This window comes from Arabidopsis lyrata (assembly GCF_000004255.2).
Source record: "Arabidopsis lyrata subsp. lyrata unplaced genomic scaffold ARALYscaffold_3, whole genome shotgun sequence".
NCBI classification, from domain to species: Eukaryota; Viridiplantae; Streptophyta; class Magnoliopsida; order Brassicales; family Brassicaceae; genus Arabidopsis; species Arabidopsis lyrata.
In genome coordinates, this window is record NW_003302553.1 from 18,518,167 (window position 1) to 18,530,510 (window position 12,344).

The following is a 12,344-nucleotide window of genomic DNA, read 5'->3' on the forward strand; positions in this document are numbered from 1 at the left end:
ATCGTATCAGTTGTACCTAAACACAGATTTATACATCAACATCACACACCAAAATACAAGCGATACTCATCATCAGAGATCAAAATAGGAGCCGAACTCATCTCTTGCTCCATCTCCTTCTCCTTCTTCTCATGCTCCTGCTCCTTCTCCTTCTTCTTCTTCTCCTTCTCCTTCTTCAGAGAGTGACAACGAATCTCTAGCAAATTATTTTTTGGGTTTTGTGAATTGTGAAGTAGGAATGTTTTTCCAAGAACGCTAAATCGAAAACCCTTGCAAAGTGAATTTTAGAGGAGTAGCGAGAGGCGAGAGATGAAAACGGCGGTTCGTCGTTTGGTTTTAGAGAAAAGGGGAAAAAAATTTAGGGTTAGGGATTTGATTTTGGAATTTTCGATTTTGAGACTTTTAGTATTAAATGATCTGAAATCCGACCCAATATATGTGGATCTAGATCCAAATTGCGGTTGGGTTAGTAAATAAGTCGAAAATCCACGTTTTATTTGTCTTTTACTATTTTTCAGAATTAAAATAATTAATTTAACTCAAGTTTTTTTATTTCGGGGCTAATTAGAGAATCATATGAGGACAGGGGCCGATGAGAATTTAATCCTTAGAACCCAATGTTCCAACTTCCAAGCATGAATCTCCTCGATCGGAAATTTCCAAAATTGGTCAACGGCCGATTACGCGTATTTTGTTTTCTCTAAGTCAATGATGATTTCGACGGTCCGAGATTCTTTTACTGGGTTTCAAAACCTTTCTAATTACTTTGCTTTTAGTCATAGAAGTGGAAAATGGAACAAGGATCGTCCCGTGGCTTTATTTGGCTGATTCTATTTCTCGATTTGGTTCTCAGAGTCACCGGAAACACACAAGGTTCGTTTCTTCACTTTTCTCTAGTGTATTCCCTTGATCCCTTAAAGGCAACGACTTTCTTTTTTTTTACAGTTGATGCTCTATCTGCTCTAAGAGTCAGTTTATCTGACCCTAACAATGTACTTCAAAGCTGGAATGTCACTCATGTTACTCCATGTTCATGGGTTTATATAACTTGCAATAGTGAAAACAGTGTTACTCGTGTGTAAGTTTCTTTCCCTCTCTCTCTGTCTCTCTGCTGGTTTTGTAACTAAATGATTCAACCCTTTTACTGCTCAGTGACCTGGGAAATGTTAATCTATCTGGAGAACTGGTGCCACAGCTTGGTCAGCTTCCAAACTTGCAGTACTTGTAAACCATCGCTTCGTCAATGTCTCTAATATTGATATAGTGTTTAAAATTACTAAGTATCTTGTTTGCTACATATTGCATTTTGTTTTCTTTAACATGGATTTTTGGTAGTTTAAGATATATTTCCAATCTAAGAATTCTCTAATCAAAAATATAATTAAGCAAAGCTTAATGACAGGGAGCTTTATAGCAATAACATTACTGGGGAGATACCTGAGGAGCTTGGCAACTTGATGGAACTAGTAAGCTTGGATCTTTACGCGAACAGCATAAGTGGTCCCATCCCTTCGTCTCTTGGCAAACTAGGAAAACTCCGGTTCTTGTATGTACCATACTCTCCTTCTTCTCTTTACCGCTTCAAAATGCAGCTTCATTGTTTACAGTTTCAAAGTTTTGTTGTATTTATTTTCTAAAAAATTATTGCGTCTAACATTCCAGACCTTAATGAAGGTCACGGTCTAGTGTAATTATTTCAGGGAGAGGGTTGTTAAGTGCAGCAGTGTTTTACTACCCCCACATTTCTGCTAAATTATTTCATATAGTAAAAGAATTCCGAAGTCTTTAGTAAAATATTACCCTTGGAATATATTACATCACTTATAAAGAATTCACAGTCATTAACTGCGTCAGCATAGTCCTTTGTCACATTGTGATCCTTAGTGGAAGCTATTGAGTTAATGAATTTAGTTGTATGTCATTGGTCTGCACCTGTAAGGAGACATTTGATAATATCCTGCCTTAGCTTTGGATTAAACCCAAGGCCTATCATCAGAAACTTCAGTGTACATGTGTAGCTTGAATGTTTCAGAAGTAGTTAGAAGCTAATTGTACGAATTCAATAAACAAATTCAGCCATTGCCCTGAAGGTTCTATGCTGTTGGACATGATTTCAGAACAGCACTAGTTCCTAACAACATTATTTTTATAGACAAAACGTGTTGTTTGTCATTTTGAACTCTTTAGTGGTTAATATTGATGACATGGTATCCTGCTATAATGTATGTGATTAGGCGTCTTAATAACAACAGCTTATCTGGAGAAATTCCAAGGTCTTTGACTGCTGTGCCACTGCAGGATCTGTGAGTATAACTTTTATTCTCCTGAATTATATATGGTGCAATCTTGAGTTATGACATTAACGATATCATCCTGAAATGCAGGGATGTCTCAAACAATCGGCTCAGTGGAGATATTCCTGTAAATGGTTCTTTTTCGCAGTTCACTTCTATTAGGTTTTCCTTCTTGTTCCTAGTTTTATTCTTGATGGAGTGGTCAGAATAAATTACTTATTGTCTGAAAGTTATCTGCAGTTTTGCCAATAATAATTTAAGGCCGCGACCTGCATCTTCACCACCATCACCTTCAGGTTTTAATTTTACGTCTTTCATTGTCTTTTATGTATATCTTGTCGGTTTCAGTGTCTAGTTTCCTTCCACATTCTTCTATTTAATGGTTGGGTGCTGGTAAAGTATGGCATTTTCACATATAGCACTCACACATTTATGCATACCATTCTGGCTGGCACAAAAAATACTTTTGGGAAGTTATCTCCTAGTGGTATGACATTAATCCACTATCTTCTTTTTATTTATTAATGGTTGCACATTTGGATAAGACAAGTGAGAAATTGAGTTGAACTTGCCAGTCTGCTGGAGCAGAACAATGTGGAACTCTCTAGTTTGGTAAAGTAAGAAGGGTTAATGGCCACTGTATGAAAAAATAGAGTTTATGGAATATATGTGGGTAACATAGGACTTGAAGATCTATTTGACACTTTTGAAGGTCTTTGATCTGAAAAATGTATTAGCTCTTTCACTTTTGCTCAAACATTCCACTTGGTTGATGAATCAAATTTTTTGCCCATGAAACTCTTCAATATATCACACAATTGTGAATAAGTTCTGTATTAAGAAGCTTTGTGTTTATCTCAGGAATGACTGCAGCAATAGCAGGGGGAGTTGTTGCAGGTGCGGCACTTCTATTTGCGCTTGCTTGGTGGATGAAAAGAAAACTGCAGGATCACTTTTTTGATGTACCTGGTTAGTCAACTCTCTTAACTTATTTTCCCATTGAATCTTTCTTTGGCTGATTTTAATCTGTTTTGGTAAACCAAATTTTGCAGTTGAGGAAGATCCAGAGGTTCATTTAGGACAATTTAAAAGGTTTTCCTTGCGTGAACTGCTAGTTGCTACAGAGAAATTTAGCAAAAGAAATGTATTGGGTGAAGGACGTTTTGGTAAAGTGTATAAAGGACGTTTAGCCGATGGCTCTCTAGTGGCTGTGAAAAGGCTAAGAGAAGAATGTACCAAGGGTAGGAAACTGCAGTTCCAAACTGAGGTTGAGATGATCAGTATGGCCGTTCATAGGAACTTGCTTCGGCTTCATGGTTTTTGCATGACTCCAACTGAAAGATTACTTGTTTATCCCTACATGGCTAATGGAAGTGTTGCTTCTTGTTTAAAAGGTACCTCGTTCTTTGTTCTAAAAGTTATTATTCCTTCCAGTTTCTTCATCTTTTTACTTTGATTGCATATGGTATACCACAGGCGGGTGGAGACTTGGTCTCCAGCTGTTTGGGAAAATTAAGAAAAACTTTCTGATCCTTATATAGTTTTGTTTTGACTGGTTTTAAATTGGGTCAGTTGGTAAAGTATCTTATCTTTGATTTTCCCTGTTTAGAACGTCCTGAAGGCAATCCACCACTTGATTGGGCAAAAAGAAAGAATATTGCTTTGGGATCAGCAAGGGGGCTCGCGTATCTACATGATCATGGCAACCAAAAAATCATTCACCGGGACGTGAAAGCTGCGAATATATTGTTAGATGAAGAGTTTGAAGCTGTTGTTGGAGATTTTGGGCTCGCAAAATTAATGAATTATAACGACTCCCATGTGACAACTGCGGTACGCGGTACATTTGGCCATATAGCTCCTGAGTACTTTTCGACAGGAAAATCTTCTGAGAAAACTGATGTTTTTGGATACGGGGTCATGCTTCTCGAGATCATCACTGGACAGAAAGCTTTCGATCTTGCTCGGCTTGCAAATGATGATGATATCATGTTACTCGACTGGGTATGTGTTTTTTTATGGTTCCCAATCATCTTTTTGAGTCCAAAATAGTCATTTTGCAATGAAGAAGAATGTTTGTTTTATGGGTATGATTAGGTGAAAGAGGTTTTGAAAGAGAAGAAGTTGGATAGACTTGTGGACGCAGAACTCGAAGGAAAGTACGTGGAAACAGAAGTGGAGCAGCTGATTCAAATGGCTCTGCTCTGCACTCAAAGTTCTGCGATGGAACGTCCCAAGATGTCAGAAGTAGTGAGAATGCTGGAAGGAGATGGTTTAGCTGAGCGATGGGAAGACTGGCAAAAGGAGGAGATGCCAATACATGATTTTAATTATCAAGCCTATCCTCATGCTGGCACTGACTGGCTCATCCCCTATTCCAATTCCCTTATCGAAAACGATTACCCCTCAGGTCCAAGATAACCTTTAAGAAAGGGTCATTTCATGTGGGTTCTTCAACAAGTATATATATATATAGATTGGTGAAGTTGTAAGAAGTCAAAAACCCACATTCACCTTTGAATATGAATACTCCAATACTAATCAGCTGTACCATAGTTTCTTTCCACTTTCATTAAGCAATATGTTTACAAACCAAGAAAAACTATGCTTAAAGCTTTGTTGAGATATATCTACAAAATATATTGAGATATTTGAAAATTCCTAGAAGCAGAAATAATAATACAATAGCTTTATAACGCCTAATTTGAAAATGATGATCTTGAATACCAATACATTGTAGGAGGATTCATCATGATAGGAGCTTTTGCTCATGGAGCTATATTTTTTATTAGAGATTACGAATCTAGAACAGAATGAGGATAATGGGTTGGCAAGAATGTTAGACCATAAAGAATCTGTCATATCCCTTTAAAATTATGCAGCCTCTTTCTAGGATTCCAGAACTTTATGTTCGTAATGGCGTCATGCTTGCTTTTGGTACTCCTAGAAAACAAATCTTGATCGAACCCATTATTTGTCCAAGAAATACAATCTGCTCATAGAAAATCTTCATATAGCTTTGTTGTACTTTTTCTTCGACAAACTACAAAGCATATGGTTGTCAGGCTAGTTAGTTAAATGTTACTAGATTATGTACCCGCGCGTTGCGCGGGATTTTTAATTAGTGTGGTTATCAATGCGAATCTTTGAGTATAAATCTAATCAGTTGAATTTAATATTTTTTACTTTATTCATGTGCATTATCTTTCCAATATAGTAAAAAAAAATTCACACGTTTCATTACAATTTCTTTCGTTATCTTCTAGGATTCAGTCGTTGTTTCCCGATATTTACTCTCTTTTCGCCTTATATTGACTCATATATAATATACTCGATTGTGAATTAGTTCTCAAGATATATCGTATATCATTTCTCCTTCCTATCTTTGAATACTCAATTCTTTTTTTATAAGTTGCATAATCTTTTTATTAAAGTGAACATCAGAAAATTTTATGAAATGTTTTGTCATAAGGTTTTTTTGACCATGTTTTGGTGGATGTAAAATTCTTTTGTATACAACAAATCTCATATATAAACTCATTGCTATTCACAAACATCGGATTTTAACGTCAAGTTTTTCATTTATCTTGACTGTTTGAAAGATATAAAATTCTCTTTTCACATACATAATTTGACGTATATTATGATTCTAGATAGTATTCTTAGTGTTGATTTTTTCTAAAATATGTAAATTACGAAATCATAAGTTATTCTATTTTTTTTTTTTTTTTGTCGTCTTAATATTGAAACAAATAAAGAGTTTGCTAGAAACAGAGTAAAACAAAAACAGGGAAACTGAAATAACAAAACAAAGTAAGAGTAAATCAACCACAATCATTGTCTACCTCGCCGTTCGTCCTCAATCCGGTTATTCTAATTTTAAAATACGTTTATTTTAAAAAAAAAAACAAAATCATTCTTCTTTCTAATTAAAAAACTCTTCAATATACCATTAATATTCTAATTTCCAAATAGCATTCTCAAATATTATTATTACACAATTTTATTATTCGATTAGATTATTATTACACAGTTTTATTAAACTCTTCAATATACCATTACTAAAACATAGGTCTTTGTTTTATTTCAAATCACCTTAATTTTTTTTCATTCTATGTTAATTTCCTAAACACTGATTACTATTTAGTTTTTCTTCTTAGGTATTTATTTTTTATATAAAACCCTCCATGTTTTAATTAAGAAAACATTAATAATATAGACAAATTTCTTAATTTAACTATTTATATTATATTATAATTATAAACAATAATATGTACTCAATCCTTCTTATTTTTTAACCGGTATAAGGAATTGATACTTTAACCTTAACAAATATATTCTCAAATTTTATTTTTTTTTTTTTAGAAATAAATTACTTTTTTTATTAAGTAAGAACCTTTAAATTTGGTATTTATTAACTCTTATTTTCTTTATTGTACTAAATAATTGTAATTCTTAAAAGTGATTGTTGTTCCATTAAAATATATGATAAGTTTCCGTTTTCTTATCACTAACTATTTTAAAATAATTACGCATTATATGTTAAGATATAATTATCTTATTTTATATTTCTCCAATCTCAATTCAAAAGTTTCATGTTTAAATATGAGTAAGATATAATTATTCATTATCTGTTTTATATTTGTTTTTCCGTTTTTTCATATTTAATTTTTTTGTAATTTTTTTTTAAATGGAGGGTAATAATATAAATTATGTGAATTAATTTATTTTAATATGTTTTTCTTAATAAATAAGATATATGGATCCTACCAAAATAATAAAATGTGATGACATGGATGTTGATGTGGACACCTTAGATGGAGAGAGAACTCTCTCATTATATATATAGATTTGGTATTTATTAATTCTTACTTTCTTTATTCTACTAAATAATTGTAATTCTTAAAAGTGATTGTTGTTCCATTAAAATATATGATAAGTTTCCGTTTTCTTATCTCTAACTATTTAAAAATAATTACGCATTATATGTTAAGATATAATTATCTAATTTTATATTTCTCTAATCTCAATTCAAAAGTTTCATGTTTAAATATGAGTAAGATATAAAGTTTCTCCAACATAGTAAAACGTTTCTCACATTTTTCACTACAATATTTTTCGTTATCTTCTATGATTCACTCGTCGTCTCCCAACATCTACTCTCTTTTCTCCTTAGATCATTTATATTTTCTCCTTCATATCATTCGATACTCAATTTTTTTTTTATAAGTTTCATGATCTTTTTATTAAAGTGAACAGAAATCTGAGGAGATGTTTATCATAAAGCTTTTTTTTACCATGTTTTGGTGCATCTAAAATTGCTTTATAGAAAATAGATTTCATAGACTCATTCCTATTCGTAAACATAGGATTTCAACGTGAAATTTTGCACTTTATCTTGACCATTTGAAAAATACAAAAATCTCTTTCTACATATATAATTTAACGTATATTATGATTCTAGAAAGTATTCTTAATGTGACACTTACGAACTCATAAAAATTATTCTAATTTTAAAATACATTTATTTTTTAAAAAAAAATCCTTTTTATTTCTAGGGGCTTTTGCAAAAATGCCACTTTTTCAATGCCACTTTTCAAAAATACCCCTTTTAAAAAACCTTATAAAAAATGCTCTTAAAAATATAAGATTTACCCAAATATGTATGTAATATTATTAAAACATACACAAACTACATTTCTATGTATCTAAAATCTTATAAATACTTTATAAATACCTTATAAATGCATTTAAATACTTTTAAAAACCTTTAAAATATCTTGTAAAACCTTTGAAAAACCTTAAAAATTCTTTAAAATAACTTGTAAAACCTTTAAAAACACCTTATAAAATTTTATAAATACTTGGATCGAGTCTTCAAGTAGTAGTTACAATCCATAAGTACCTTATAAACCTAATAAAACTTTATAAAAATTTCAGATTTAAAAAGGGGCATTTTTTAAAATGGACATCTAAAAGGGGCATTTTTTAAAAGAGGCACACCAAAAGGGGTATTTTTAACAATTTCCCTTATTTCTAATGAAAAACTCTTCTATCTACCATTACTATTCTAATTTCCAAATAGCATTCTCAAATATTATTATTACACAGTTTTAATACTCGATAAGATTATTTTATTTTTATTTTTGAAGTTCAGGATAGTTTTTTTTTATTATTGCAAATCACCTTAATTTTTTTCAATCTATGTTAATTTTCTAAACACTAATTAATATTTAGTTTTTCTTTTTTAGGTATTCACTTTTTAATTTAGAAAAAATTAATAATATAGAAAATATACTAATATATATTATATTATAATTATAAATAATAATATGTTCTAAATTCTTTTTATTTTTTAATCGGTACTCAAATTTTAAATGTCTATTTTCCAGAAATGAATTGCTTTCTATTTTAAGTAAAAACCTTTAAATTTGGTTTTTTAACTCTTATTTTCTTTACTCTACTAAATAATTGTAACTCTTAAAAAATAAATTTTGTACCATTAAAATATATGATAAGTTTCTTTTTTCGTATCTCTAACTATTTAAAAATATTTACTCATTATATGTTAAAATATAATGATCTAATATTTATTCAATCTCTATTCAAAATTTTCATATTGTATATGATCTAATATACAATTTTTTTCGTTTTTTCATAATATTTCATTAATTTTTGTCAATTATTGTTTTTTTTTAATGTGTGAATTAGTTTTCGTTTAATTGTTTTTGTTTTAATAAATGAAATAGGTGGAGCCCACAAAAAAATAAATTATGATGACATGGATGCTGATGTGGACACCCTAGATGGAGAGAAAACTCTCCCATTATATATATAGATTTGGTATTTATTAATTCTTACTTTCTTTATTCTACTAAATAATTGTAATTCTTAAAAGTGATTGTTGTTCCATTAAAATATATGATAAGTTTCCGTTTTCTTATCTCTAACTATTTAAAAATAATTACGCATTATATGTTAAGATATAATTATCTAATTTTATATTTCTCTAATCTCAATTCAAAAGTTTCATGTTTAAATATGAGTAAGATATAAAGTTTCTCCAACGTAGTAAAACGTTTCTCACATTTTTCACTACAATATTTTTCGTTATCTTCTATGATTCACTCGTCGTCTCCCAACATCTACTCTCTTTTTTCCTTAGATCATTTCTATTTTCTCCTTCATATCATTCGATACTCAATTTTTTTTTTATAAGTTTCATGATCTTTTTATTAAATTGAACAGAAATCTGAGGAGATGTTTATCATAAAGCTTTTTTTTACCATGTTTTGGTGCATCTAAAATTGCTTTATAGAAAATAGATTTCATAGACTCATTCCTATTCGTAAACATAGGATTTCAACGTGAAATTTTGCACTTTATCTTGACCATTTGAAAAATACAAAAATCTCTTTCTACATATATAATTTAACGTATATTATGATTCTAGAAAGTATTCTTAATGTGACACTTACGAACTCATAAAAATTATTCTAATTTTAAAATACATTTATTTAAAAAAAAAAAAATCCTTTTTATTTCTAGGGGCTTTTGCAAAAATACCACTTTTTCAATGCCACTTTTCAAAAATACCCCTTTTAAACAACCTTATAAAAAATGCTCTTAAAAATATAAGATTTACCCAAATATGTATGTAATATTATTAAAACATACACAAACTACATTTCTATGTATCTAAAATCTTATAAATACTTTATAAATACCTTATAAATGCATTTAAATACTTTTAAAAACCTTTAAAATATCTTGTAAAACCTTTGAAAAACCTTAAAAATTCTTTAAAATAACTTGTAAAACCTTTAAAAACACCTTATAAAATTTTATAAATACTTGGATCGAGTCTTCAAGTAGTAGTTACAATCCATAAGTACCTTATAAACCTAATAAAACTTTATAAAAATTTCAGATTTAAAAAGGGGCATTTTTTAAAATGGACATCTAAAAGGGGCATTTTTTAAAAGAGGCACACCAAAAGGGGTATTTTTAACAATTTCCCTTATTTCTAATGAAAAACTCTTCTATCTACCATTACTATTCTAATTTCCAAATAGCATTCTCAAATATTATTATTACACAGTTTTAATACTCGATAAGATTATTTTATTTTTATTTTTGAAGTTCAGGATAGTTTTTTTTTATTATTGCAAATCACCTTAATTTTTTTCAATCTATGTTAATTTTCTAAACACTAATTAATATTTAGTTTTTCTTTTTTAGGTATTCACTTTTTAATTTAGAAAAAATTAATAATATAGAAAATATACTAATATATATTATATTATAATTATAAATAATAATATGTTCTAAATTCTTTTTATTTTTTAATCGGTACTCAAATTTTAAATGTCTATTTTCCAGAAATGAATTGCTTTCTATTTTAAGTAAAAACCTTTAAATTTGGTTTTTTAACTCTTATTTTCTTTACTCTACTAAATAATTGTAACTCTTAAAAAATAAATTTTCTACCATTAAAATATATGATAAGTTTCTTTTTTCGTATCTCTAACTATTTAAAAATATTTACTCATTATATGTTAAAATATAATGATCTAATATTTATTCAATCTCTATTCAAAATTTTCATATTGTATATGATCTAATATACAATTTTTTTCGTTTTTTCATAATATTTCATTAATTTTTGTCAATTATTGTTTTTTTTTTAATGTGTGAATTAGTTTTCGTTTAATTGTTTTTGTTTTAATAAATGAAATAGGTGGAGCCCACAAAAAAATAAATTATGATGACATGGATGCTGATGTGGACACCCTAGATGGAGAGAAAACTCTCCCATTATATATATAGATTTGGTATTTATTAATTCTTACTTACTTTATTCTACTAAATAATTGTAATTCTTAAAAGTGATTGTTGTTCCATTAAAATATATGATAAGTTTCCGTTTTCTTATCTCTAACTATTTAAAAATAATTACGCATTATATGTTAAGATATAATTATCTAATTTTATATTTCTCTAATCTCAATTCAAAAGTTTCATGTTTAAATATGAGTAAGATATAAAGTTTCTCCAACGTAGTAAAACGTTTCTCACATTTTTCACTACAATATTTTTCGTTATCTTCTATGATTCACTCGTCGTCTCCCAACATCTACTCTCTTTTTTCCTTAGATCATTTCTATTTTCTCCTTCATATCATTCGATACTCAATTTTTTTTTTATAAGTTTCATGATCTTTTTATTAAATTGAACAGAAATCTGAGGAGATGTTTATCATAAAGCTTTTTTTTACCATGTTTTGGTGCATCTAAAATTGCTTTATAGAAAATAGATTTCATAGACTCATTCCTATTCGTAAACATAGGATTTCAACGTGAAATTTTGCACTTTATCTTGACCATTTGAAAAATACAAAAATCTCTTTCTACATATATAATTTAACGTATATTATGATTCTAGAAAGTATTCTTAATGTGACACTTACGAACTCATAAAAATTATTCTAATTTTAAAATACATTTATTTTTTAAAAAAAAAATCCTTTTTATTTCTAGAGGCTTTTGCAAAAATGCCACTTTTTCAATGCCACTTTTCAAAAATACCCCTTTTAAAAAACCTTATAAAAATGCTCTTAAAAATATAAGATTTACCCAAATATGTATGTAATATTATTAAAACATACACAAACTACATTTCTATGTATCTAAAATCTTATAAATACTTTATAAATACCTTATAAATGCATTTAAATACTTTTAAAAACCTTTAAAATATCTTGTAAAACCTTTGAAAAACCTTAAAAATTCTTTAAAATAACTTGTAAAACCTTTAAAAACACCTTATAAAATTTTATAAATACTTGGATCGAGTCTTCAAGTAGTAGTTACAATCCATAAGTACCTTATAAACCTAATAAAACTTTATAAAAATTTCAGATTTAAAAAGGGGCATTTTTTAAAATGGACATCTAAAAGGGGCATTTTTTAAAAGAGGCACACCAAAAGGGGTATTTTTAACAATTTCCCTTATTTCTAATGAAAAACTCTTCTATCTACCATTACTATT

General features: G+C 28.9%; 1 protein-coding gene across 3 annotated transcripts; it reads left to right on the forward strand.

The window, feature by feature from the left end:
• Nucleotides 1–590: 590 nt before the first annotated feature.
• On the forward strand, nt 591–4,907 carry LOC9319878 (somatic embryogenesis receptor kinase 5). Of its 3 annotated transcripts, XM_021032883.1 has the most exons (12): nt 591–686; nt 777–873; nt 946–1,078; nt 1,153–1,224; nt 1,403–1,546; nt 2,235–2,303; nt 2,385–2,456; nt 2,535–2,590; nt 3,156–3,263; nt 3,347–3,688; nt 3,904–4,298; nt 4,392–4,907. In XM_021032883.1, exons 2-12 carry the CDS (start codon nt 792–794, stop codon nt 4,713–4,715), a joined length of 1,797 nt encoding a protein of 598 aa, XP_020888542.1. In that variant the 5' UTR covers nt 591–686; nt 777–791; the 3' UTR covers nt 4,716–4,907. The 3 variants fall into 3 exon arrangements, with proteins under 3 accessions (XP_020888542.1, XP_002883811.1, XP_020888543.1); XM_002883765.2 differs by having other exon boundaries at nt 598–873; XM_021032884.1 differs by lacking the exons at nt 591–686; nt 777–873 and having other exon boundaries at nt 1,048–1,078; nt 1,153–1,199.
• The last annotated feature ends 7,437 nt before the right edge of the window (nt 4,908–12,344 follow it).